The sequence below is a fragment of the Gnatocerus cornutus genome, chromosome 9, assembly GCF_029298725.1.
Source record: "Gnatocerus cornutus isolate USDA-ARS CGAHR chromosome 9, icGnaCorn1.1, whole genome shotgun sequence".
NCBI classification, from domain to species: Eukaryota; Metazoa; Arthropoda; class Insecta; order Coleoptera; family Tenebrionidae; genus Gnatocerus; species Gnatocerus cornutus.
In genome coordinates, this window is record NC_142241.1 from 6,308,323 (window position 1) to 6,334,794 (window position 26,472).

The 26,472-nt window shown below is 37.2% G+C and overlaps 3 protein-coding genes and 4 non-coding genes across 8 annotated transcripts; 6 read left to right on the forward strand and 1 right to left on the reverse strand.

Moving 5' to 3' along the window:
- Window positions 1-7,680: 7,680 nt before the first annotated feature.
- LOC148168219 (uncharacterized) lies at window positions 7,681-15,339 on the forward strand. The gene is made up of 18 exons (XM_088046187.1): window positions 7,681-7,710; window positions 7,760-7,827; window positions 7,872-8,099; window positions 8,147-8,243; window positions 8,299-8,463; window positions 8,604-8,830; window positions 11,349-11,469; window positions 11,517-11,646; window positions 11,691-12,132; window positions 12,176-12,464; window positions 12,507-12,521; window positions 12,559-12,684; window positions 12,718-12,795; window positions 12,842-12,927; window positions 12,968-13,227; window positions 13,273-13,645; window positions 13,694-13,998; window positions 15,245-15,339. Exons 1-18 carry the CDS (start codon window positions 7,681-7,683, stop codon window positions 15,337-15,339), a joined length of 3,135 nt encoding a protein of 1,044 aa, XP_087902313.1.
- On the reverse strand, window positions 8,871-8,943 carry TRNAA-AGC (transfer RNA alanine (anticodon AGC)). Its single transcript has one exon. It is a non-coding gene; the product is annotated as a tRNA-Ala (tRNA).
- On the forward strand, window positions 9,970-10,042 carry TRNAA-AGC (transfer RNA alanine (anticodon AGC)). The gene has a single exon. It is a non-coding gene; the product is annotated as a tRNA-Ala (tRNA).
- Window positions 10,124-10,196, forward strand: TRNAA-AGC (transfer RNA alanine (anticodon AGC)). The gene has a single exon. It is a non-coding gene; the product is annotated as a tRNA-Ala (tRNA).
- Window positions 11,138-11,210, forward strand: TRNAA-AGC (transfer RNA alanine (anticodon AGC)). Its single transcript has one exon. It is a non-coding gene; the product is annotated as a tRNA-Ala (tRNA).
- Window positions 15,340-15,616: 277 nt separating the features above from the next.
- On the forward strand, window positions 15,617-21,177 carry arm (armadillo). Its single transcript, XM_088045139.1, has 8 exons — window positions 15,617-15,745; window positions 16,091-16,144; window positions 17,467-18,476; window positions 18,525-19,136; window positions 19,182-19,494; window positions 19,837-19,988; window positions 20,144-20,240; window positions 20,463-21,177. The coding sequence occupies exons 2-8, from the start codon at window positions 16,111-16,113 to the stop codon at window positions 20,657-20,659; spliced, it is 2,415 nt and encodes an 804-aa protein (XP_087901265.1). The 5' UTR covers window positions 15,617-15,745; window positions 16,091-16,110; the 3' UTR covers window positions 20,660-21,177.
- Window positions 21,178-21,506: 329 nt separating this feature from the next.
- Window positions 21,507-25,911, forward strand: LOC148168225 (armadillo segment polarity protein-like). 2 transcript variants are annotated; one of them, XM_088044779.1, is made up of 8 exons: window positions 21,512-21,679; window positions 21,877-21,919; window positions 21,974-22,944; window positions 23,685-24,296; window positions 24,343-24,634; window positions 24,682-24,791; window positions 24,897-24,993; window positions 25,104-25,911. In XM_088044779.1, the coding sequence occupies exons 2-8, from the start codon at window positions 21,886-21,888 to the stop codon at window positions 25,382-25,384; spliced, it is 2,397 nt and encodes a 798-aa protein (XP_087900905.1). In that variant the 5' UTR covers window positions 21,512-21,679; window positions 21,877-21,885; the 3' UTR covers window positions 25,385-25,911. The 2 variants fall into 2 exon arrangements, with proteins under 2 accessions (XP_087900906.1, XP_087900905.1); XM_088044780.1 differs by lacking the exon at window positions 24,897-24,993 and having other exon boundaries at window positions 21,507-21,679; window positions 25,104-25,225.
- The last annotated feature ends 561 nt before the right edge of the window (window positions 25,912-26,472 follow it).

A 26,472-nucleotide genomic window follows, 5' to 3' on the forward strand; every position in this document is an offset into this window, starting at 1 on the left:
TGGCGCATAAAAATTGTTTCATTAACTTAATGTACTGCGTCAGCACTTCTTGTAAAATTAAGGAAAAACCACACAAGAGCATGTGGTTAACAACGAAAAACAAACATATTAAGCGCGGTTTTAATTAAACAGAATTATTAGTGGGAGACAATTTATTCTCAAAGGCAGCTCTGAGAGGGCGTTTTGTCGATTATTATCACAATGTAATTAAGTAGAAGTTGGCTAAAGGATGGAGAGTATTGATCCTGCCCGGACTTTATCTTAACTCTTATATCAATATTTGCGGGCGAATAGGTTAAATTCAATCTAGATGTAAATTTAGATAATTTTCAAAATTCGTTATGTTGTCGTAGAGAAGACAAATTTAGGACACAAAAACGCTGACTCTGTTCAAATTCAAACAATTTCCCCTAGAAAAAACTTTAATTTGGCGCCTCTAAAAATAACTCCGCAAATATGAATTTTAAACACCTTCCATGCTTCGCATGAATTAATCATCGTCAAGTTAAAAATAATTACCACCAGGGATTAAGAACCGATAAAGCTCTAACTCGAGTTTTTCAGGGTTAGTAAATTACTGGACAACTCAATAACTCACACTCAAGCAGACTCGATCGTGCCTAGGATTTGAACTTTTCACATTTGACCTTCTGAAATCTAATTTCTGATCCATCTTGCTAACCTAAATCGACACATTTTCTAATGACTTCCGTTTCCCGTAGATAACAACACTTTTAGGAGAAGTTAGAACCATTTGTCATGAAACTGCGCTTAATTGCGCTTTCAAATGCATCTGCAGCTGTTGATGGGAAGTCGTTTCGTGCACTTTTATGCAATTGATTTATTCTGTAATTAAAATAATGGCGGCTTCTTTTCACTTAGATTTTAGCCATTGAGTTGTATTTGTTAACTTGTAAAAATGGTGGATGCGCCGGGTGCACAAATGGCACGTTTCAGAGCTCATATTTCGTGGTTCTTTTAACGTCAGACGTTATAAATAATGTAAAGTAGAGAAAGGACAAAACGGAGTTGAGTTCGTGCTCGAGTCCTAAAAAAAAAATGCTAATAAGGCTGTCGTCGAAAATCCTCCATGATTATTGATCCTCAGCTGCTCTTCTAGAGACTTTAATATGTATAGAACAGAAGTTATCTAAATGAACACAACAATTTGTGATTGGTAATTTCTCTCGAGTTTCTTTTCCACTCTTTATCACTTCCGTCTTAATGCGATATTTATTGACAGGGCCATTAATAATCACGTCTCTAGCAGCTACAATCGATAATTGCTAGTGCTTCAACACTAACATCGTTCTCGATTTAAATCGGATATTTATTATTCAGTTCATGATCCATTTTACAAACTCTAAACCTCGCTTTCAAGACTTTCTGGGTCATTGCTGCTGATGTATAATCGCATTGGTTTGTCGCAACGAAATTATTTTTTTTACAAGTTCCAAATGAAGATTGAGGAGGAGAAGTTAAGAGAAAATATTATTACGGTTTGTGAGTTTCAAAGAAAGAGTCCTTTGATGAATGACGGAAAAACTGAAGGTTCATTTATGTTTATTATCTCGTCTTTTGGTTAAATTGGTGTCTTCTAGGCGATAACAAGAGCTCGTGGCGTGTTTGAGAAAAAATTATGGCTGTCGGGAGATGGGATACATTTTTGTGGGAAGTGAAATGTAAATTTGTTTTCAGAGTTTGCATTAATTAACATCAAAGATAATTGGATTATGTTGGTAGCAATTTTGACGCGCCAAGTGAATGGGGTGAAAATAGAACCACGACTATTTTTGGTACATCGATTTGCATGACTGAACGATACAATTGTTGGTAATTACATAAATAATTGATATTCGGTTACAGGGCGCAATTCCATGAATATTTTATCAAAGGATTCGAGATTAACACCGAAGCTGAAACAGCTTTGAGATCCTTAAAAAGTAAAAAAATATATGATGGCTAATTCCATGTCTCCTGATCACACACAAATTTGTTTACAAACTGTGAAAACCACTTCCGGCATGGCTTGGCCTAAACTTCCTGTCTGCCCTCGAGAGGCTTTCAAAGTTTAGTCAAGTTTGCGTCAATGAAGTGAATAAAATAAAAATGGTGGATGCGCCGGGTCAGAGCAGAAAATTAAATATCTTCATGACTCAAAATGGCTTTGTGCCCAAACGATGAAAAATGTGTCACATTAAGATAACGAAACACACTGTACATTCCTTTTAAAAGTTAATATTTCCCTTTCTGCGAGCCCATTACTGTATTTTTATTAACTGCAACGCTTCTGGCGACCTGGCATATGTCCAAAGTTCCCTTTAACAAAACCGCATAGCTAAAGCATTATCACTTATAGCCTGAAGACGTAAAAGCTGCATTAATTTTTTTATTACAGTAGATATCAACTGAAAACCAAAAAACCTTCACGATAAGAATCCATTTGACTTGTCGAAACATGAGATAAAGGTGAATTCTTTCGGAATGTGTGGGTTTAATAAAAAGCGCAAAGTTGAGAAATGGTGAAGTAACCAGACAGATGTCGAGGACTAGAACACGACTTAAGATTAGATTAGAGAGAGAGATTACGGGGGACTTTGGAGTTAACAAAAAGATTAATCAATGAAGAGGGTTTCCTTTTGTGCTTGTTGAAAGACCCAAAGAAAAAACGCGTAAATATGTGATAAAAGTTCACGAGTCTGCTTAATGAGATACTAGTGATAAAAAAATGGATGCTCAAAATTGGTGGATACGCCCTGTTAATCACAACTTCCTAAAACCTAAAAGTCCACTTTTTTCGATCTCCAGCAGTAAAAATCGTTACATCAAACACGCTAGTTATAAATAGCCCTCGTTCCAATGCTGTAATTACCTGAAGGTTAGCATGTATTATAAATGACAACCCCAGAAGGGAAACTCGTGAAGAAATTACCATTTTTCCCCGGAACGAGAATTTCATCAAAGCTTGCACAAAGAGGACTGAAATTTAAAAATGAATGAAAATAAAACGAGTAGCCTCCGTACACTATTGATTGATCCAAACAGTTCTCCTTGTAAGGTTTCTTTCCGAACCAAATTAGTCCCACTTTTATTTGATAAAAATTGTAAAGCCACCTCTGTAAGATTCTCTTTGTTATCCCATATTTCTCCACCTGCCTTTCATGCAATTAGATAATTATTTGAGAACAGGGGGTTGGAATGTAATTTAATAGTGTTGTACGAATTCGATGGGTATATTGGGGTAGATTCATCCGCAATAGCGAAGGAAAGGAGCTCGTGCGCGCACAGCTCCATCGACCGGGCTAGGCCAGCCCTGACCTCGACCCACTAGAATATAAAGGGTCAAAACTTGGGCTAAATTCTGCCACCGTCGACGCCACTTTACCCACTTACGTCATGATTTTTTACAATCATGGCAATATCTTTAGTCTTTTCATGCCGTAATAATGACTCTCCAATCGTAGTTTTTGTACCAGCCAATCTAACTTTGGTGTTCGTCTCTTCGGTTTTTAGGCTGCTTACGTTGGAAGTTTTACTTTAGCTTCATTTCTGGGGCGAAATCGAATTATCGAAGTTTACTACGTACTTAAAGTTAAAAGTAAACTTCGCAGGTGATTTGGCTGATGGACGCATTAAGGAACCATTCGCGCAAAGACAAAACAACTAAATTAAGATAAAGGAGAGTGTAAACTGTTGAAAAAGACATAATTGGATTTTATAATTACAAGCATTGTTTTTTGCAATGCGGTACTTAAGATGCTTGAAAATTAATTAAAAAATAATCGACTAATTAAAAATTGATATGGTCGAGTAAACACTAAAATTGCTCTCATGGATTATCGGTTTTAAATCCGGCGCATTCACCATAAAAAAGTTTTGATCTGTAACGATTCAGTAAAGGCTTAGCAAACAGGGAAGTCTAGCAATTACGCAAACAAAACTTTCAATAACAATTAAAGTTTGATTAATCGTTGTATTGATACTAACAATTACGCGTTGCCAAGTTGACTACCGAAACAGTGTGTTTATTGTAGGAGAACATAACACATTGTGGCGCTTTGATCCGGATGATTTAATAGTTTCATATAAGGGAGCTAAACCATGGAGCCGATATTAGGTACAAATTACTTTACAATTACTCTTGTTGCAAGTTTATAGGCGCTTGTTACACAGACATAAGTGATGAATAGACTTTCTTTAGTTTCCAATTTCAAACAAGGCCATAATTCTAATTTTTTTTAAGTAAATTAATTTAAATTTTTGAAGGATTTCATCGAATTAATTAAAAATTGTTACATATTTTCCAATAATCTGGTCCTGTCTTCCTATATTTTGCTCCATATTTTCGTCCCTTTGTTAAAAGGATTTAAAATCTCCAATTACAGTTTCACGTGAGTTATTTAAAACCACACAAAAGCTATTGTGCTCAACAAAGCCGGATCGGATAATTCATTGCGGAACCACAATTTGTCAAAATAGCAGCGAAATTAATTTGAGTAATTTAAATAACACTCCAACTGGAATCGGATATAAATAATTAAGTGAGGTCTAATAATAGACAACTATTTTGACTGTCCTGTTAATTAATTTAGTTTGAAAGTTTTTGTCTGGAATAAAATAACCAGTCCTAGATGTAGATAGATCCGTCGCATTCACCATTTTCACATTAATTTATTGTCAAACTAACTTTAAATCGACAAGTTAGTTAAGGTCAACCTCAAATTGATCTGAATTTAGTTAGTCACTGACAAATACCATAATGACGGTAATCTAAATATCCTTGACTTCCGAAGGTAAACTTTCTAAATCAGTAGACCCAGTTTTATTGATTTGTCATAACATTTCATTATCAGAATGGATCGTAAATTGTAATTTCAGTGAAACACTCGAATTTTTACGATCCGGCGTCTAAAATTAAGCACCTCAATTTACATAATCATGAATTAAAATTAATATGAAAATAATTAAACGATATTCCCTCGTTTTTGCTAATTTCTAATTAACTTTTTAAAGACAATATCAGCGTTCGTCCCACGTCTCCCGTAAATATCCCATTCCAAAATTGCTTTTTAACTAGTTTTGATTGTTAGAAAATAGTTTCATCCAACCTTCACTGCTTATTTTGCAAAATTTCGCCGAGAAGTAAACCTTGTTAACATGTTGATCAAACTTTTTTCATTTCGAACAATAGCCACCACAAACTTTGCGAATATTGTAAAAGTCAAACTTTAATTTTAATTTATTATGAAATTTAATCACAGTGCTTCATTTAAAGTTTGCTTGAAAGTTATTGATTAATATCGTAATTGCAAGAGTTTTTAGCTCGTAAGACGCGACTTGACGAAAATAACAAAACGTTGTAATTTACAATTGCTTAAATGGATTTAAAAAAGTTTGTAACAAAACATGAAATTCGTCCATTGAAATAAATCCTCCAGGCACTTCGGTTAGTCATAAAAGTTGAAAATATATCAGCGCCCAGTGTCGGAACTTTAATGCTCGGGCGGAAAATCGATCTTTTATTAAGGGATTTTGAGTACATTTTTCATTTCCATGCAAAGTTTTTAATAGAACGATCTATGGCGCATCCGCCAATTTTAACATGTTTATATCGTCATTGAGTGTTTTGAATAAATAAAGAATCGTCGGCGAACTTCCAACGGTTTTTATCTTTTGTATGCAGGTGTTTAGAATTACCCCCTGATGAGTATTTCACAGACCGTCTGGGGGTTTGTAGCGCTCGTTCGGTCTAAAATAACAAGCTCTGAAACACAATTCCTGCAATTTCAATACCAATAGGAATAGCAGATGTAATTTAGAGCGCTTTTCTTGATTAAAAAACGCGATACAAAGACTAATTCCTATTTTCACAGTATATATTTTATGGGAATTTCATGTACGAAGGAACCCGTCGAAAAAAACTTGTAACATGTCAGGGTGAGATTTTTATCGAACACGCAACGTCAGCTTTTCTTCATTCATGCTGAAACAGTTATATCACAGATTCATTGAAAGTAACGCGCGTTTATCCAAATATCGACATCTTCTGTGGGAGCTACTGACGTCAATGCTACCACACACAACACGTCATTAGGTGTCAAAATGCGGACTGAGACTCACACATTGAGAAAGTTTTAAGATTCGGGATAAAAACTTCAATTTTTAAAGCAGATGGAGAATGCGAGGTTTTTATCACTTTTTCAGTCTCAGAAAAGATGAAAAATAACTAGGTAAACATGTGCAGACAATTTGATGATCAGAGTTATACTTGTTTACTCCACTAGATGTGTAAACAGATTTGAAAAAAATATTTCTAGGAAATACGGTGACAGAGTTTCTTGATTGCGAAATAGTGCGTTGGCTGCACTTAGATTGACATGCAATTAGATGCTAAAATGGTGGATGCGCCGGGGAACAAACCCCTAATTAAATTAAATGCGAACTTTTTTATTGGTCGATCTAAAATCCCCGCACCTAAGTGGAATTTATTTCACTTTGTTGGGCTGCATCGGTAAAAGTTTGTGGCTCGTCGGTGCATATTCTAGAAGCTCCAAATGAAATTATTTTACAACCATAATACCTTGATCTTACTAGAAAATGAAGATGTATTGAAAAAGCTCTAAATCCCTGTAGCGTGGCTGTAAGTACGTACAATTTCACTATAAATCCTACTTGATGTCTAAGAAAAAGCGAAAAAGACAAGTGTTCCTTGAAGCTGCAACCGTAATTCCCAACGAAGTGTACGAGAGCAACTAAGTTTTAAATTTCCTAACAATCAATTTCTCAAACTTTACGAAACAATGTAATGACAAAGTATGTCATTAACAAACTTTATGTTTAAATGTGCGAAGAATTGTAAATTTAACATTGCAAAAACAATTAGTTTTTGATTTACACGCCTGACACACTTGAATTAATTTAGCAGCACATAGAAATTTGGCTCGGATTTACCCTTATAGCATTCTAACTAGTCTAAATGTAGCACTTAAGCTCCCGTAATTGCGACCGTAAACATTCACGTAAAATAACGTCAACGTATATATTAGCTGCACGTGGCAGGTCTAGATATCTAGTCCACGAATTCCGGACATAACTTTAGTAGCAGATTGCCGAATAGGAAATGGAAAATTTGAAATAAAATTCCAGGTTTAAGTTATGAGTACTTTGCTAAAGTGGGTGAATTTAACGTATTGATCCAAACAAGGTAGGTGTAGTGGTATAGTATCGCTTTCTGACTCACAATGCCGGACGAGGCATTAAAATATTCATTTTTCTTCCTTCCGTCTTTTGCAAAAAGGGAGACAATAAAACAGAATAAACTACATCCTTTGTCACATAACTCACGAGACCCATTGAAGCCAATTTCGATCTTACATTCGTAAAGCATACATATTAGCTAGTTGCCCATAAAAAGTCCCTTGTGTCTCCTAACCGATATTCAAACGAAATTAAATTTGCCTCGCTGCATTTCCTGTATTGATCTCGACATTCGAAGAGGCTGGAATTTAATAAGAGCTAACGACTTCTTAACTCTTATTTTCGATAAAAAGCGACGGCTTCTTCCCGTCAAATCTTCTGACATTGTTATGGCGACCTGAAAATATTAACGTTTTCTGTTATTCGTGTTGTTCATCCCAAAAACGGCCGATCTTCAAGGAAATTTATCGTAGAGCGCATATAATGCGTAGAGGTATGAACAGATCTGAGCCTGTAAGTAAAACGAACCGAAATTCTAACTGAAGACATCGTTTCTTTGTAGAAAATTGGAAAGGAAGTGTCTGGAAGTGACAGGAATAATTTAGGCAACTTGGATCTACTAAATTTACGGTGAATACAAGAATTTATTTTCAAAAATAACAACACTTCTTCAGTCTGAACGTCTCCACGAATTGCTTTAAAAAGAACTTCGATAACGAAGCCGGATACGGAGATTGCGAGCTAATCCAAACGAAACACCCGAAACTAAGACACGTTCTGCGAAGGTTGAATCTCGGTGAGCCCAACGTACAGAGAACATTGCATCGAAAACCAGAAAGTTCTGTACATATCGATACGTTTTTGTTGCCTCCGAGGAAGAAGACTTCCCAAACTCTTTCCAGGTGAGTTCATAAAACAACAGCGGTGTTGTAAAGTTCATAACCATCAGGAGTAGATCCACGTTTCATCTAAGTAGTGCAGGTGACGCCGGAAATTTTCCTTTTAAGGCTACACCAAGTGGAAATTTAAAAGTCAACTCCCAGCAGGTAACACCTCTTGAATTATAAAACATGTGTCTTTGTGTAATGAGATTATCTAAAGGTAGTGTTCGAGAGTAAAAAACTCAGCGTTTTAGTAGCAAATCCTGAAAAGACGCAAGTTAAACTGTATCCAGAATCAAGAGGGGAAACTCCGAGGAAGAGGACCATGGCGTACGGAACTGGAGAGTTTTCGAAAAACTCCGCAATGGATGCAATTTTAAGTCAGGTAATTTAACAAAGTCGCTTGAGAACAAGGTCCTGTTGGTGTATAAATTCAATTGCAATTCCACGTTTCCAATATAGAAACCTCTGAAGACGAGTTCCATTACCATAATCCTCGTTCACATGAAGGTTTTGTCGTTGCAGGCTGGAATTTCTGGCCTCGGCTCTATCATCGGAGACACTCCGGTTCGAAGCACGAATAAGGTGTCATCGGAGTATGAAAGCAAACAAACGTCGGAAATATTAGATCCGGAACTGAATCTCAGCCGTCTGGGATACACAGGAAATGAACCCATTGACTGGAATAAGGTCGTTTTGCCGGATAAAAAGGATCTATATTTGGAGTTGTGTAGACGCATTACCAATAAAAAGTAAGTGGTTCTATTTGTTAGAATTTAAAAAATTTCAGTGTGGAGGCGCCGGGTATCGATCCCGGTACCTCTCGCATGCTAAGCGAGCGCTCTACCATCTGAGCTACGCCCCCGATGGTGGAGAGAGGAACGGGAAAAATCGTGGGCCAAAGATGACCCACAAAAAAATTTAAACCCGCAAAAAAACATAATTGGGTAATTAATAATGAATGAAATAAAGTCTCCGTGTTGGATTATAAGTTATTTACCATATTTCGAAATATCGATTCGTTTCAGCAAAAACAGTGGACGATAAGCAAGAAAGGAGACATACATTTCATCTCTTTTTTCTCTTCAGTCTTCAACATTATTTTCCAGGAGATTACAGTAATAAAAACGGTCTAAGCGGGGGCATATCTCTGTCACATACGTGTTAACTTACAATGGCCCACAGGTTAATTACGAGTGATTATGAGCTTGTACTTAAAAGTTACGATGTATTTAAGCAAAAATTAGAAGAAACCTACTTATCTTTAGTTCTAAATTTTATATTTACGGACCAAATTTAAATTAACCGCTGTAATGTTAATAAAGGGCACGCGAGTTAAATACTTCTAAATACCAACGTAACTTTCCTTATAAAAGCTACTTTATTAGCATGGTTTACAACCACGTTTATGTAAATTAGGAGTTTGTACGCTGAATATTTTGATGTGTGTTAAGTTTGCGTTAGGATATTTTCAGGAAATTAAAACTGGAATTGGTGTATAAGGAATAAAAGTTATACCAAAAATAACTCATTGTTTATTTTACAAAAAACTGAATCAACAAATAAAACCCAACACGAACCGCAATTATTGTAACAGTTCCCGGCTTGGAACGCGTGTAAAATCCCCCCAAACACACCAACTAACAAGACTTTATCAAATCAAGATTAACAATTTCAAAACTATCACCACACGCAAAATCGCGATCAAGACTCTTTGACCTTAAGAAATCCAATTCAATATGTGAAACACATAAAAATGAAACGCGCTCCCAAGTGAAAGTCGTCCCGTGATCTTATCAAGAAAAATTGATTGGGTGACGCCCATGGATTGCATACAGAATGTAGAGCAAACCAAAACGAATTTTTGGAAAGGCGTTTTTGGTTAATATCGGGGGGCGTAGCTCAGATGGTAGAGCGCTCGCTTAGCATGCGAGAGGTACCGGGATCGATACCCGGCGCCTCCAAATTTTTGTTTTGGTAGAAAGTTTTTATTTTTGGAACAAGTGATGGGCTACGTTTTTTTCTTGCTGGTTTCAGAAGTGTCGGGGGGCGTAGCTCAGATGGTAGAGCGCTCGCTTAGCATGCGAGAGGTACCGGGATCGATGCCCGGCGCCTCCAAAGTTTTTGAAAATGGGCCCGGCGCATCCACCATTTTTCTCATATTTAATTTTTTTATTGGAATCATTAAAATCGACGTAATTTACGTTTACAAAGTAAAAAGAAAACTTAATTTAAGCCGCTTCCGAGCTTGAAGGCTTTCAGCAACAAAGCACATCCATTTTTATAGAAGCTTACCTTCACTGGAACTTCAATCAAACTTTAAAAACAATTAGTTTCGAACTAGAACTGCAAATCTCATATGAAAAATAAATGTAGGAAATTAGATTCCTCTCGAGAATCCCATCTGTCCTTATTAATATTAATAGAGAGTTAACTGAATGTAATAAAAAGAGGTTTAAATTTTTCTTATCACCAGCTCGAATGTAAAAAACTCTCGCTCCGTCGTACATTGTAATGAAAAACATATATTCACCCCCTGAGATTTTTTAAACGAGCGAGTACGAAACTCCCCAGATTTGTTTATCAGATAAATTTCCACAAACAAAGGTTTAGAACTCCGGTCACGGGTCCTCCCAACGTGAACTCGTGACCCCATAAAAGCCAAAACCGAATATGTTACGATTTACAAGAGAAGAGAAACCATTAAACTAATCCCTTGCAAAAATTAGACAAAGCTCTTAAAGCTTTGAGAGCTTTTTTCGTTTGAAAAATTAAAAAGGAATTCCGGGGTAATTACTGCGCCAAGCGTTAATTTTTGATGGTCTTATGGGACAAGGCTTATGAAGTAATTCAGTAATACAAAAATCCCTATCAGTAGAAACAATGCTTCCAACTGAAGTTATTGCGTGCTCGGAAACTATAAAGTGAAAGTCACTAGAATGACGGTCGTTGCCGGCGGGCAATCGGCCAACACCCATTTTATGACTCTCTTAATGAAAGAAGTTTGAAACTGGTTCACTTTGTGGCTGTTTTCTGGTCTTGATGCAGATTTAACCACAGGGGGCGTAGCTCAGATGGTAGAGCGCTCGCTTAGCATGCGAGAGGTACCGGGATCGATACCCGGCGCCTCCAAAGTTTTGCCAAAAATAAAAATAACTTAAAAAAATTGTAAAAATATTTTTCAAAGACCGGTTTAAATTCTCCCACGTTGGAAACGTAACAATTCCATCGCCATGAATAATGTAACTTCACGTTTTGCCCCTGTCATAGAAATGCAGATTGCAAGGTACACATTGGCAGAGAGGAATTCAATTGCCACCTCATCGTCTTGCAGTGTTACTCCGAATTGTTTGACGGTTACATTGCCATAAAAAAAGTGGAAATTCCTTACGTAAGTTCCCACACAACCCCACAATAAAACTGAGTGGAAACTTCCAGGAAAAATGCAGTGCGGCATCATTCAGTTTTATCTACGATTGGATGGTCAGCGAAGAACAATCGTACAAGTATTTAAACCGAGAGAACGTTCTCAATATTTTCAATTCCGCGAAATACCTGAAAATAAAAGGTAAGTCGAATGAAAACGTGCAGTAGTAATTTCCCGTCGTTCAGATCTCGTGGAGCAATGTTGGGCTTTCGTGGACAACGGCGAAGTGTTCAATGAAGACACAGCCTTTTTACTTTACGTCGATGCTAAGAATAAAAACGTGGAGGAAGTACGCGAATTGATGATTCCGAGAATCCAAGAATTCTTTTTAATCTTAGTCAGTTCTCAAGATTGGTTGGAGCTGAGCGTGGATGACGTGAAAAACCTACTAAGTTCCAATTACATAAGAATCAACTGTGAAATGGAGGTGTTCATGTCTGCAGTAAGGTGGCTCAAGTACGATTGGACAAACCGTGACAAGCACAAATATGAGGTTTTAAGTTGTGTAAGATTTGGAAATATCGCGCCCTGGCAACTTGTTGATATAAAAAGAAATCCAGAAAATCCGGAATTCATGGAACTGGCCAAAGACTCCGCTATTTGTAAACTGATTGATGATGGCCTCGCGTAAGTTGTGAACAGAAATTTCTCTGTGTAAAGAAACTTGTAGGTTTGTCATCATCAAATACTGGTATGGGCAAGAAAATGATGATTTTCAACACTGGAACTCGGTGCTTGGACTTCAGGAGCCACCACCTCGGAACTGGAGTGGACTTGACAAAACCTATTTCACCTACAGGGAGTTTTTAATTTACTTAGATCAGTACCGCAGAAACCAACTCATCGAAAAAAGTAAACCTAGAATTTGTCAGGATAAGAAAATTGGGGCTCCTTCTGGAACTGTAATGACACCGGACGAACCTGTTCCTAGCATGGAAGACTTTCTATCAAAAAAGAAAGTAAGTCCACAACGAAAAAAAATAAGTAAAACAACTTGGTAGTTTAACGTATCAACTGTAAATTTACTGTAAATACATGTTTACAAGAATTTAGTCTTTTGTGTTAGTAGCGGCTGAAGAAGCAGAGTGTAGACAGCACCTGGTAAGACTCTTGTGCAGTTGTACAGCAGTGGTAAAAGTTGTATTTGTGCGCAACTCTTACCATCTGCTGCTACATTCTGTTATCTACATTTATTAATTTGCGTCGTTTTAGGTCACCCCCAAAAAAATTGGTTCTATTATTGTGCAACGGATAGTACCAACTTTCAGAACAACATCTCTAATTAAGAAGGTAAAACTGACCCCGCGGTTAACTCACCACCAACAAGTTTTTACAGAAAGAAACAGCAACGGACACCGACGAATCAATCAACGTCAAAAAAATGTTCACTCCATCTCAAAACTCCCTAGCTCTGTCATCATTGTAAGTACTTTTACTCCACCTTCTGATTAATTTCTCCCAGGAATCGCCTCAGCATGTCCATCTTAAGCCCACAACCCAAAAGACTCCTCACAGAGAGCACTCTTTTCCTCGCTGAGAGGGAAACAATTTTAGTATTTGGGGGGGTAAACCCTTACACGTTATACGGTGAAGATAACAATACTGGTGACAACATTTTTCGGTACCTCCCAGACTTGAACATTTGGGAACACGTTGGTACCATACCTGAACCAAGAACTCACCATTCTGTGGCGTTAATGAAAGGGCGAATCTACTTAGCAGGTGGTAAAAATTTAGTTCGTTACAATAGTCAGGATTTACATTCAGGTGGAACCGATCCCAGAGAAGACGATGGAAAACCACGCGTAGTGGACACTGTTTGGAGTTTTGACCCAGCTCAACGTTGCTGGTTTAGCGAAACAAGTCTCGGGTGTCGAAGGAGGAACTTTGGATTGGTTGTCATCCATCAAAACATGTACGTTATTGGCGGATGCAACGATAAGTTGGTGTCTTTAGCTACAGTGGAACAATTCGATTCAAAACAGCGAATCTGGAAGTTTGTAGCTCCCATGAACTACGCAAGAGCTGGACTTGCATGTACGAAATACAGAAATCATATATGGGCTGCTGGTGGTACAGCCGACTTAAAAAGAAACTTGATTCTTGATATAGTTGAGAGTTACGACGTCAGAGTTAACCAGTATGACTTAAGTCATCTAGATCTAGAGTAGTGACAGAGTGTTTCTAGATGGACTAAGATACGAAAGTTGAACTCCCCTAGATGCTTCAGTTCCATGTTTGTCATGGCAGATAATTTATACCTTATTGGTGGTACCGGCCCACGATTCGAACAACTTAAATCTACCAGCAGTTTAAGTTATGTGGATTTGTGGGATACTTCGAGTATGTCATGGAATACTGTCATGGGTATGACAGTACCACGCCATGGTCACGCTGTTGCGTACGTGGGGACACAAATTTTCATAATGGGTGGTGTAACAACTATTTATATGCGATGCTTGTCCGGGATTGAATGTTTCTGTTGGAAACGAAGTAAGTGTGATACAAAAAAAGGTTTTTTTTTCTTTGAATTTAATCCTACTCCCATTAGTCGCACGTTGCGAGTGGGTAACATGTAATCCAACGAGATGGGATTATTTTACTAGAAATGTTAGAGGTCAGCGAGTTCGTTTCAGGTTACTCCATTATTTGAATCGGATATTTTTTGGGATTCAACTTTTTTACGGTAATTTGGGGATTTTATAATCGACAACAGAAGTTAAAAAAGTTATCGCAGAAGTCTAATAAGATTGATTGCTGTTGACCGGCAGAGCTAGCAACAAACTGTTATATTTTAATGTCAATTTTGCGTTTGATTCCTAATTCATTTACCACCTCATTTCATTCCCAAAAAGTCATTTTGATAATTTAATTTCCTTCCTAAACCCTGTCCGGTTAATTTTTTGTCAATGTTTGGAAAAGTGCGCTTTTACCTTGGATAACGGAACCACTTACCTACAATCACCACGAAAGAGTACAACAACAACTTTGCACTTTTCGCTCACTTTTCACTACGATGTAAAAACAAAATATTCGCCATACTTAAATTCCCAGCGAACCAATCAGGCGAGCGCTCAGGCATGCCACCTTTAGACTTTGAATATGCTGCCAATCCAAGAAACAAATCCTTTAATTTACAATAAATATGTTTTTTATTTACAATCACGGTGTTTATATCCAAGATGAAGGATTTAACAAAGAACTAGCTCGCAGTCAAATTCCCACAGAAAGCTGCCAAATTAAACATCAACGAATGCAAAACTTCAACCACATGAATAGAGTAATTTAAATTTATGCGCACTTTAAATTGGATATTTCTATAAAATATACAACACCATAAAGTTTCTCAACGCAACATTTAATTAAATTTTCTTTTCATATTACATTTCCTCTCGTGTAATTACTGCGTTACGTAGCATGTAATCACAGCTAAAGTTTCAATATTATTTCGAGAACAAGAAATAAGTTGATATTAAAAATACGTGCCCAAACTTTTCTGATAAAATTGCCGGATGTGAGTTTCGGACCCATTGAATTCTTTCACATCCCCCAAAAAACGAAACGTGGTGCAAAGTTATTGGATAGTTTTTTCTTATAATAGAAAAATGGTCCGAATTATGAAATTTACATCGTTCTTTGAAAACATTGAAAATATTTACATTTTTTTTAACAAACTTTCTCGCGTGTGGAATAAAAGTTTTTCCACCATTGATTACATAAAGAATTATTTTTGTTTCAGATGCCTGGGTCCGAGGTATTTCAGATTTACCAATTACTTTGTCTGGTCATGCAGCAATTACACTTCCACCCGCAATGCTCATATCGAACGAATAAAAATAAAACCACTTTTTCGTAAATGAACAGGGTTCATTCAAAATGTTTAACAGATTTCTACTATTTTTCCACGTTGTGAAGTTCAACCAATTTCCCATAGAGGGCGCTTTAGTCAACAAGTACTTTTACACCATAACCATAATTTACATGTAAAAACAACTATTTTTTTGTTATAATCTTTTGATTTTTAGCATTATTTACACTTTTATTGCGTATTTATGTACTATACATTGAAATAAAACGATCTTTTTACCTGAAATTTGTAGTTTTTCGGTGCGTGATTTCAGCCTCTTGTGAGCATGTCTTCCACCCAATCTGATATTTGTGATTGGGTGCGGTGTGTGTTGTGATTCTACACCAAGAAAGTGGTTGTTTAAAGGGAAATAGTGCAATTTTAAAGCCAAAGGTGAGTTAATTAACTTCGTTTTCTATGTTTTCATTCATTTAAACGTGCAGCAGGAGTATTTTCCTTTCAATTCATGATCCTTTAAAAATGTCGATGAACTGCTAGTGTATGGCAACATGGATCTCTTTGTGAGTGGGTGATCCTCATTTGTTTTTTTACTAGAAGTTTACAGTGAAGATGCGATCATGTCTCATTTAACAGTTCTTCCTCGCTGTGGACTCTCATTTCCGGTTATTTGTAACGACAACTTCGCTTTAACAGCATTTTCCTCGACGGAATGTGTCACTCACTGAAATTCCATTCAGATTTGTAATACCGTGATTCTGAGAAGTGTTTCTGTTTCAGGTGTGGTGTAGTAATTCAAAATGAGTTACTTACAGTCCAGCCAAAATAGACCAAGTAAGTTCTTTTTGCATACCGTTAGTGAAATTTACGCTAGTTAGTAATTAGTGACGGCAAGCTATTTAGTAAACACGAACTTTCCTGAAAGGAAACAATGTAAGTTTTATTGTAGTCTCCTGGGAATTGTCGTTAGAAAACGCATCAGATGGGCCACATTACGCTGGTTTACTTTATTTCGAAATATTTCGATTAAGCTGTGATTTAATTTGTACAGTTGGTACAGCCGATTGATAAAAATTACACTAAAGTGACAATTCAAAAACAAAATTAGGTGAGTGCTTTGAAATTTTCGTTCCAATTTGGAATTGAATTTACAAAATTGGAATGTGTTGCCAATCATACAGACTGTTTTTAATTTAAAAGTCCACTGGCTGAACGCGAATTAGGTCATGTCTTTGATTGAAGAAACGGTCTTTTGTTTTTGTCAAGTAATTTGACGTGACACTGAGGAAATATTAATGAAAGAACTTCAGAGAGCAGTCATGTTTGAAATGTTTCTCTTGATGTCACGTACATAATTCGTGTTTAGAAAACAAACAAAAATGTATAAAGTGCTCAAAGGGAATTTATTCAAAACATCTGCTTTTATCGATTTGGTAAATTACCCGTCTGAGTCAAGCACAGACGAGACGTCACGATCTCAACGCCTAGTCCGTTTACAAATTTTTATTTTTAGAACATTATTTAATCAACGATATGGAATAAATAAGAAATCGAAAGGCTTCATCTTAACGGTTCTGAAGTTATCTGATTAAATACTGATAATGAAAGAGGTGGAACAAAATCGTTGCAGTGTCGACAAAACATGAGCAAAAAAAAAAACGAGTCTTGATAAAAATTGAATATATTTTTTTTCATGACTTCCTATTAGCATTTTGTTTAACACACGTTACCTGCTTTATTAATTAAGATTACAACGCAATTTTATTACTCAGTGGGTTTACCTGGGTACATTGCTAATCAAAAAGCAAATGGATTTAAAACAACACTGATAAGCAAAGATAAAAGTAGGCCCTTATTATATACCAAAAAAAATCACCTTACAAGATTACGTAGCGTTCTAACTGTACTATTTTAATACATATTCAACAACCGATGAAGTAAATTCCTCTAATGTATGCAGTCAATAGTGATTGCATGTTTCAACGATTAATTATACAACGCATTGTTAACAGTAGCTTTAATCATTTAATTGGAGTGCTTGGTTATGATTATCGCCTCGTACTCCAATCAGCAAACAGATTTTGTGTAATTGGTCATAAAACCCTGTTCAAACACTCCTAATAAGCGTATAAAAAATTTCAACAAAATCGTCTCAGTTTCTCAGGGTCATTACCAAGGTCCAGATGATCTCCCAATGCCTGCATCGAAAGAACAAACCCTGATGTGGCAACAAAACTCGTATTTAACCGACTCCGGGATTCATTCCGGGGCCGCGACTCAAGTACCTTCCCTCAGCGGCAAAGAAGAAGAGATGGACTTGTTCGATTTAGACCAAGGTTATCCACAGGGTTTCACCCAGGACCAAGTTGACGAAATGAACAATCAACTTAACCAGACGCGTTCCCAAAGAGTAAGAGCTGCTATGTTCCCTGAAACTTTGGACGAAGGGATCGAAATTCCATCAACTCAGTTTGATCCCACTCATCAGACTGCTGTTCAACGACTTTCTGAACCCAGTCAGATGTTGAAACATGCAGTGGTGAATTTAATTAATTACCAAGACGACGCTGATCTGGCAACTCGAGCGATACCGGAGTTAATAAAATTGTTGAATGATGAAGATCAGGTTGTGGTGTCGCAAGCTGCGATGATGGTACACCAGTTATCCAAGAAGGAAGCTTCCAGACATGCTATTATGAACAGCCCGCAAATGGTGGCTGCTTTAGTAAGAGCGATTTCCAATTCGAATGATCTAGAAACTACCAAAGGAGCTGTGGGTACCTTGCACAAATTATCACATCATCGTCAAGGGTTGTTGGCTATTTTCAAAAGTGGAGGCATTCCGGCTTTGGTGAAGCTTCTAAGCTCACCGGTTGAGAGTGTGCTCTTCTATGCAATCACAACGTTGCATAATCTTTTACTTCATCAAGATGGGTCCAAGATGGCAGTGCGCTTGGCTGGAGGACTACAGAAAATGGTCGCTTTGCTCCAAAGAAACAACGTCAAGTTTTTGGCTATTGTGACTGACTGTTTACAAATTTTGGCGTACGGAAATCAGGAGAGTAAATTGATCATTTTGGCGTCGCAAGGACCAATCGAACTGGTCAGAATCATGAGGTCTTACGACTACGAGAAGTTACTATGGACCACTTCTCGCGTTTTGAAGGTACGTAACTATTTCACATAAAGATCAGTTTCGAGATGATTTTTTTAGGTGTTGTCGGTGTGCCCCAGCAACAAGCCAGCCATCGTAGAAGCCGGCGGTATGCAGGCACTCGCCATGCACCTAGGCAACCCAAGCGGTCGCTTGGTTCAAAACTGTCTTTGGACCCTCCGTAACTTATCCGATGCTGCTACCAAAGTCGACGGTTTAGAAGGTTTGTTGAGCTCTCTCGTGCAAGTCCTCAACTCGCAAGATGTCCACGTTGTCACTTGCGCTTCTGGCATTCTGAGCAATCTAACGTGCAACAATCAACGCAACAAAGTGACTGTCTGTCAAGTCGGAGGTGTCGATGCTCTCGTTCGCACAATCGTGAGCGCCGGAGACCGCGAAGAAATCACAGAACCAGCAGTTTGCGCCTTGCGACATCTAACATCGCGACATGTAGAGTCGGAAATGGCGCAAAATGCGGTTCGATTGAATTATGGCATTCAAGTCATAGTGAAATTGCTGAATCCACCATCGCGTTGGCCGCTAGTCAAAGCCGTTATTGGTCTCATTAGGAATTTGGCGTTGTGTCCCGCCAATCATGCTCCTTTGAGAGAACATGGGGCTATACATCATTTGGTTCAACTATTGATGCGAGCATTCCAGGATACACAAAGGGTAAACTTGCGCTTTTTTAAATTCGAGTGATAATGTTATTTATAGAGGGCGAGTGTGGCTAGTGGGGGCAGCCAACAGACTTCCAATTATGCGGATGGCGTTCGTATGGAAGAAATCGTCGAGGGTACTGTAGGAGCTCTCCATATATTGGCAAGGGAATCGCACAATAGAGCCATTATTCGTCAGCAGATGGTTATACCCATTTTCGTGCAACTTCTGTTTAATGACATTGAGAACATTCAACGTGTGGCCGCTGGTGTTCTTTGTGAATTGGCGGCTGATAAAGAAGGGGCGGAAATGATAGAACAGGAAGGAGCTACTTCGCCGTTGACTGAACTCCTACATTCGAGAAATGAAGGTGATTGTCTTTTTGCTTTCACTCACAGACTACACAAAAAGTATTCACAAGTGTATTATAAAAAGCTTACGGCTTTTAATGATTAAATTTAATTACACTTCTCGAAAGATGGAAAACGGAGACAAAAAGGAACCTTACTTGTCTAGCAAGTCTACTAACTAAACACGCTACGAAATAAACGAGGTAAAGCGGTAAAGGTACTTTCGTTTAATCAGCCAAGAGCAGAGCAAAAAACGGGAAGATTCATTTAATCAAGTTTAACTAAATAAAAGAAGTTATTTGTTTAATTATTACAAAACCAATAACTCAATCTCAAATAACATTTTTCGTTTCGTTTTTCAGGCGTAGCGACTTACGCAGCAGCAGTATTATTCCGAATGAGCGAGGACAAACCACAAGACTACAAGAAACGACTGAGCATGGAATTAACAAATTCCTTATTCCGCGAAGAGAACTTGTGGAATCCTGATCTGGGCATGGACCCCGATTTACAGGTAATAAAAAGTTCCTTTGACACGAAAAGTCGTAAATTGCATCAGGTATGTAGTGACTATGCTGAACTTCTTTGGTGTTTTTCTGTTCACATAGCACCTTTAAGCTTGCCATTTTGTGTTTTTTGTTTTGTTTGCATTTGTCACTCATCTTTTAGGACATGTTGAGTCCTGACCAACCCTACGATCCCATGTATGTACAGGGATCTCCAAGTGTACACAGCAACCACGGTGGGCGGGCGTACCAGCAACAAGGTAATTTCCATTGAACTAACCCTCTAACTCTCATAATAGGGCGAATCTCATTCTTAATTTTTTTTACTAACACTTCAAGAACCGGGAGTTTAACAAGAGCGACTGGGTGACTTAACTTAGGTAAATTGTGTTTGCATGGAGTTTAAAGTAGTTTTTTAAACGCACGGTAGATTTTAGGGTTGCTTTTTGTACAGTTTTGTGTTATCTTGATGGTTTTTTTAGGGTATGACCAGATACCAATAGATATGCAAGGGCTCGAGATCGGTTCCCACGGTGGCGGTAACGGATCAACCTACAGCCCCATAGACGCTATGGAGGTTCAAAACACAGAACCGGACTTGTTTGATCCCGTTGATCAATTACCAGCACCTCCCCAAGACAACAATCAAGTTGCAGCTTGGTATGACACCGACTTATAAAATAACCTTCCTCGATGTTTTTTGTTTTATAATTAGACAACCGTTTTTGTTTTTTTGATAAGAATCCTAATGACGCTTAGGATTTTTTTTATCAATATAAGGTAATTATAGCGTACTATTACATAATTTATTAGTGAGTATAAAGTATAATATACGTGTATAATTTTCAGTATACTGTAATTGAAGTCGAGTCTACGTTATTTAAAGTAACATTTTTTATGATGTATGATTATAAGAGCTAAAACACAATGATGAGTTGACTGATGTGTCTGATTGTTGTTTCAAAAATCTAAATGTGATTGTACAAATGTCATTGTAATTATACTTTTTTTCAATAAAATCTTTTTTTTGTTTTGTTTTTTTATCTGTATTTTGTGTGTTCATTTTTTATATTTAAGTGATGCATTGTGTTTTAATTCTCATATTTATAAATTTCTTGAACAGGGTAGAACTTTTTAAGGCACTGCCTTTGAAATGTATGCATGTCTTTGTAGGAAGGAATAAACTTTCTGATCGTATTGTTTTCATTCATAAAACCTGACCCACTTTTCAATAATAATCTCAAGTTTTATTAAATATTGATAAATTTTTCACAAGAAAAGAAAATAATGACGTGAGATAAGCAGGTAATGACAGATCGCTACCAATTTACGCCAAAAATAGCTTTCCGGTTGTGTCAACAACCCACTACAAACCCGTTTTACACCCACCCAATTTTAAATAACCTGCAAGAAATAAACAGAATTAAGATCTTCCACGACCAAAAAAAACATTAAGAAATAAAAGAAGAATCACTTTGTTTCATTTAGACAAGTTTCTGTGTACTATTTTGCTGGAAAAAATGAAAAAGCTTCCGAAAGCTCCTCCAAATTCTTTCCCAGTGTAAACGTCATTTCATAACCTTGTTTTGCGATAATGGCTCCATGAAAACATGGACGCGCTGTTATTAATTTAACCAAAAGTAGTGTTTATTAATTAAACAAGTGTAGTTTTATTGCTGTAATCGCCTTATTTTGTTTGGTAAGTGTTGTAGAACCAATAGGCTTTAGATAAATAGCGTTCCTTAAAGAGCTTCTCATAAAACATCCATCCGACGCTTATCTCTTTGTGAGTGGGTGCATTCATTACAGAGCGGAATGCAGTTTTTTAATCGTATAAATAACAAATTTCATAAACGTAATGTAGCGCAGTTCTAGAACTCTTTTTATTTTCGATAGGTCTTCGCCATGAGTTTCCTTCAACAAAATCCAAACCGGACCAGTAAGTACCATAAAACTCGGTATAAAATGTGATTTCCAATCTTTTTTTAAATAGTACCTCAGGGGCACTTCCAACGTGCCCCAAACGACCTCCCAGTAATGTCCGCAAAAGAACAAACCCAAATATGGCATCAAAACTCCTACATGGGCGATTCCGGTATTCATTCCGGCGCCTCGACCCAAGTGCCCTCCATCACCGGAAAAGAAGAAGAAATGGACTTGTTCGACTTGGACACTCATCGATTTACCCAAAATCATGACGATATTAATCAGACTGGCCCCCAAACTGTACCTGCTACTATGTTCCCTGAAACTTTAGATGAGAACATTGATATTTCCTCACCTCAGTTCCAACAATGTGTTCCTGAACCTCCTCCAGAGATAGAGAAACAAAATCCAGTCAATTTTATGGACTATCAAGATGATACAGACTTGGTGACTCGAGCAATTCCACAGTTGACTAAACTGTTGAATGACGAAGACCAAGTTGTTGTCTCTCAAGCAGCGGCAATGGTCCACCAATTGTCGAAAAGAGAGACTTTCAGACATGCTATCATGTGTAGCTCAGAGATGTTGACTGCTTTAGCTCGTGCCATATCTAATTCGAACGATTTAGAAACGACAAAAAGTGCCATGGGGACCATACAGAGCCTCTCTCAGTACCGACAAGGAACCATGGCGATTTGGAAAATTGGAGGAGTACCCGTTTTAGTACAACTGTTGAGTTCTCAAGTCGAGAGTTTACTTTATTTAGCCATTACGACTTTGCACAATTTGCTTCTTCATCAAGAAGACGCTAAAGCTGATGTTAGACACGCGGGAGGGCTACAAAAATTGGTGACTTTGTTGAGGAAGGATAATGTTAAGTTTTTGACGGTGGTTACTGACTGCTTGCACATTTTGGCGAAGGGCAATCAAGAGAGCAAGCTGGTTATATTAGCGTCTCAGGGAACCACGGAGCTTGTCAGAATTATGCGCACATACGATTACGAAACTCTGCTGTGGACCACGTCGAAGATACTGAAGGTAATTTTAGTTTTCATTTGGATGTTGCTAGATCTGTTTTTCGAAATTTACATGAAACCAAATCGACAGATCTCGAATTTCACAGCTTATATCGACACCGTCATAACTTGTGAAATTTTATATTAAATTATCATTGGAATATTTACAAACTTCAGAAAATGAGTAAACATGACTTCATTTTGTAATTAAAACCAAATCTCATCGTAACAATAGCAAAAAAGGTAAGTTGCATTAAATGTGTTATCAAACCGTTTGTTTTTCGTAACAAAGTCGGAATATTTCGACCATGTAAAATATAAACTCACCTAAATTGAAGAAACGGCATTCGTTTTCGGTTTTTCGGCACATTTTTGGCACTATTCATATATTTGCGAATGATTCAGGTGAGTGTATGTCGGCAACTAACGAAAAACGAGCGATTTTCACCTTCTTTATCAACACTTTTTTGTCCCCTGCCTTTATTAATCGCCAGTTAGGTAACGATCTTAAACTTGTGCATAAAAAGTATGAACAAATCTTGATTGAATTTAATCCTCTTAAGTTCAAATGTTTCCAAGTTCATAGTTTTTTAGACTCCAACATTCCGAGGTTTATTTATCCTCAGATTATTCGATAATTTCATTTCAGGCCCTTGTATTTTAATTCTGCAATCTTTGGATTCTGGAATTTCTTAATTTTAATATAAGCTCAAACTCCGGTCATGATTTGAATTGTTCATGACCAATTATTTCTCTTTTTAGGTTCTCTCCGTTTGCTCCAGCAACAAACCAGTCATCATTGAGTGCGGAGGTTTGCTCACCCTCGGAAAGCACCTCCGTTGTCCAAGTTCACGCCTAGTCCAAAACTGTCTCTGGACTATCCGTAACTTGTCCGATGCAGCAACGCGAATAAACGGTTTAGACGATCTCATCGTATCTCTAGTTGAGTTGCTCAACTCGAAAGATATCCAAGTAGTAACGTGTGCTTCTGGAATTCTGTCCAACTTAACATGCAACAATGAATGGAACAAGAAAATCGTCTACGAAATGGGTGGCATTGATGCTGCCATTCGTACAATTCTCGTCGCCGAAGATCGTGAAGAAATAACTGATCCGTTGGTTTGCACCTTGAGACATTTAACAGCAAATGGTGAATGCTCGGACCGCGCTAGAAGAGATATCGTTGAAAACAATGGGATTCAAGTTATCATGAAATTGTTGGGGACGCCGTGCAGTTGGCCTTTGGTTAAGGCTTTGATTGGGTTGATAATGAATTTAGCGCGCTGTCCTGAGAACTTTGGCCCGTTGAGACAATGTGGAGTTGTTCATCATTTGATACAGTTGTTGATGCGCACTTTCCAGGACATTCAAAGGGTAAAACATCATTGAATTTTTGCTAGTTTCTATAAATGAGTTGCAGAGAGGTAGTGGACCTCAGAAAACTTCAAATGGGGTTCGCATGGAAGCCATTGTTGAAAGCACAATCAATATTCTGCACAATCTTTCTCATGATCCATATTCAAGATCCATAATTCGCCAGCAAATGGCGATTCCAATCTTCGTGCAATTACTTTATAACGATAAAGAAAGTATTCAGCTTGCTGCTACTGCGATTCTGGGAGAGCTTGCTGTTGATAAAGAAGGTCTTGATATTATCGAACAGGAAGGGGCTGCAAGCATTTTGAGCGATCTGCTTCAATCACGGAACGAAGGTAAGATAGAAATCACATGAACGAATAAGGAAGTTTTGATTGTTTAGGGGTTGCATCAAATGCTGCCTCTATCCTGTACAGGATTAACGAAGAGAGGTCTCAATTCCAAGAGGAAAACTTATGGAACGCTGACTTTGAAATGGATCCAGAATTGCAAGTAAGTCTTCGTTCTGATTACTTCTCCTTTTTTTTGAAATGACTTGCTTGTTTAGGGTAGTTGCACTTTTATTTTTATTTTGCATTTTTTTGTTGGTTATTTTAGGAATTTTTGAGTTCTGACCAATCATATAGTAGTGTTTATAATCAAGAGACCTCCACTGTGCACAACAATCACGGTAGCCAACCTTTCCAACAGCAAGGTAATAAAAAGTACACACAAGTTTGTTGTCAAAGTTGCATGAGCTTACCTGCATGTGTATTATTAGTTTCCGTATAGAATTGGGGTTGTTTTTTACTCGTGTTTTTCCAGGATTTAACCAGGTACCAGTAGAAATGCCTGGATTGGAAATAAACGCACACGATAGCGGTACTAGCTCCAGTTATTCGTTATTTGAAGCCATGGAAGTCACAATGGGTGATACGGGTGCCGATTTGAATTTTGACGGTATCAACCAATTGCCTTCCACATCCCAAGATTTTAACAGATTGAACCAGTTGCCTTCCACATCCAAAGATAAAAAAGAAAATAGCAAAGAGAATAACCAAACCGCCGATTGGTATGACGATACTATTTTCAAATCAGAGTTTTAATTTTTTTATCGACGATATGTGATACAACAATAATTTATTGCATGCTTTGTAAAACCGCCACCGAAAGAGACTTAAAGCAACAGCAATATTTTACGTTTTTTCGTATTTTTAAAATAGTGTTTGCTATTATTGTATTCCTAAACTTTAGATTTACGTAAGCAGTTATCACGACCATTTAGACTTAGCAATAATGTCTTAAGGATCTTTAGGGTACGTACAATATGAAGAGAAACATTATTTATTTTTTATTACGTAACATTTTTGTAATTTTAATGATTTAATGATAATATAATTTGCTTCAATTCGCTAGAAGGTAGAATCTCGTAACTTTGTTGAAAATTTATGTCGTTTGTGTAGATGTCAGATGCACAATGTGGAACTATGTGGATTCGCACTTTTATTTGGAAAAACAGTGCAATTTTATTAGTTGCGAAATTTTACCTTGTTTAAAATGTGTTTAAGCAATTGTTAGCACTGCCTTTGTTCGTATATCATTACTTACGTTAATTAATAAACATGTAATCGTATCTTGTTTTCTTAGTGGTTCTAGGTGGCTTCCTGTTCCCTTTTCTTTGAAATTGAAGTGAAGATAAGGTAGAAATTCCTCTTCCTAGAACCCCCATCCTTGAAATAAAGAATGAAATCCTTTAGAAATAAATGAAGTTTTGAGAAGTGCGAAAGGTAAGTTTCTCCTGAAAAGACATTCAAAGAAAATAATTATATTGAATTCGCAGGGCCTGAGGTAAGGATAGAATAGAATTAGTAAAGAACGAGGTAAGAAAGTTGATGAAATTGTTAAGCAGAATGTACCAAATAGTCGTGAATTGAAAAATCTAAGCGGAGAAAATTCCAAAGAATAACAAATTGAAAAAGTTTTAAAGGAGACAGAATAAAAAAAAAGATCTGGAAACGCTGCGTAATTTTAAGGTACTTTAAAATTATCTATTGATTCGCCAATAATAGCTCAAGTGTCAAGTGTTATCTTCATAATTGCTACTTTTATTTATACAACAAACGCTTATTTAATTTATTTTTAGATATAATAATTGAATTACGCAAAATCAAACAAAATATTTTATTGTTAGATG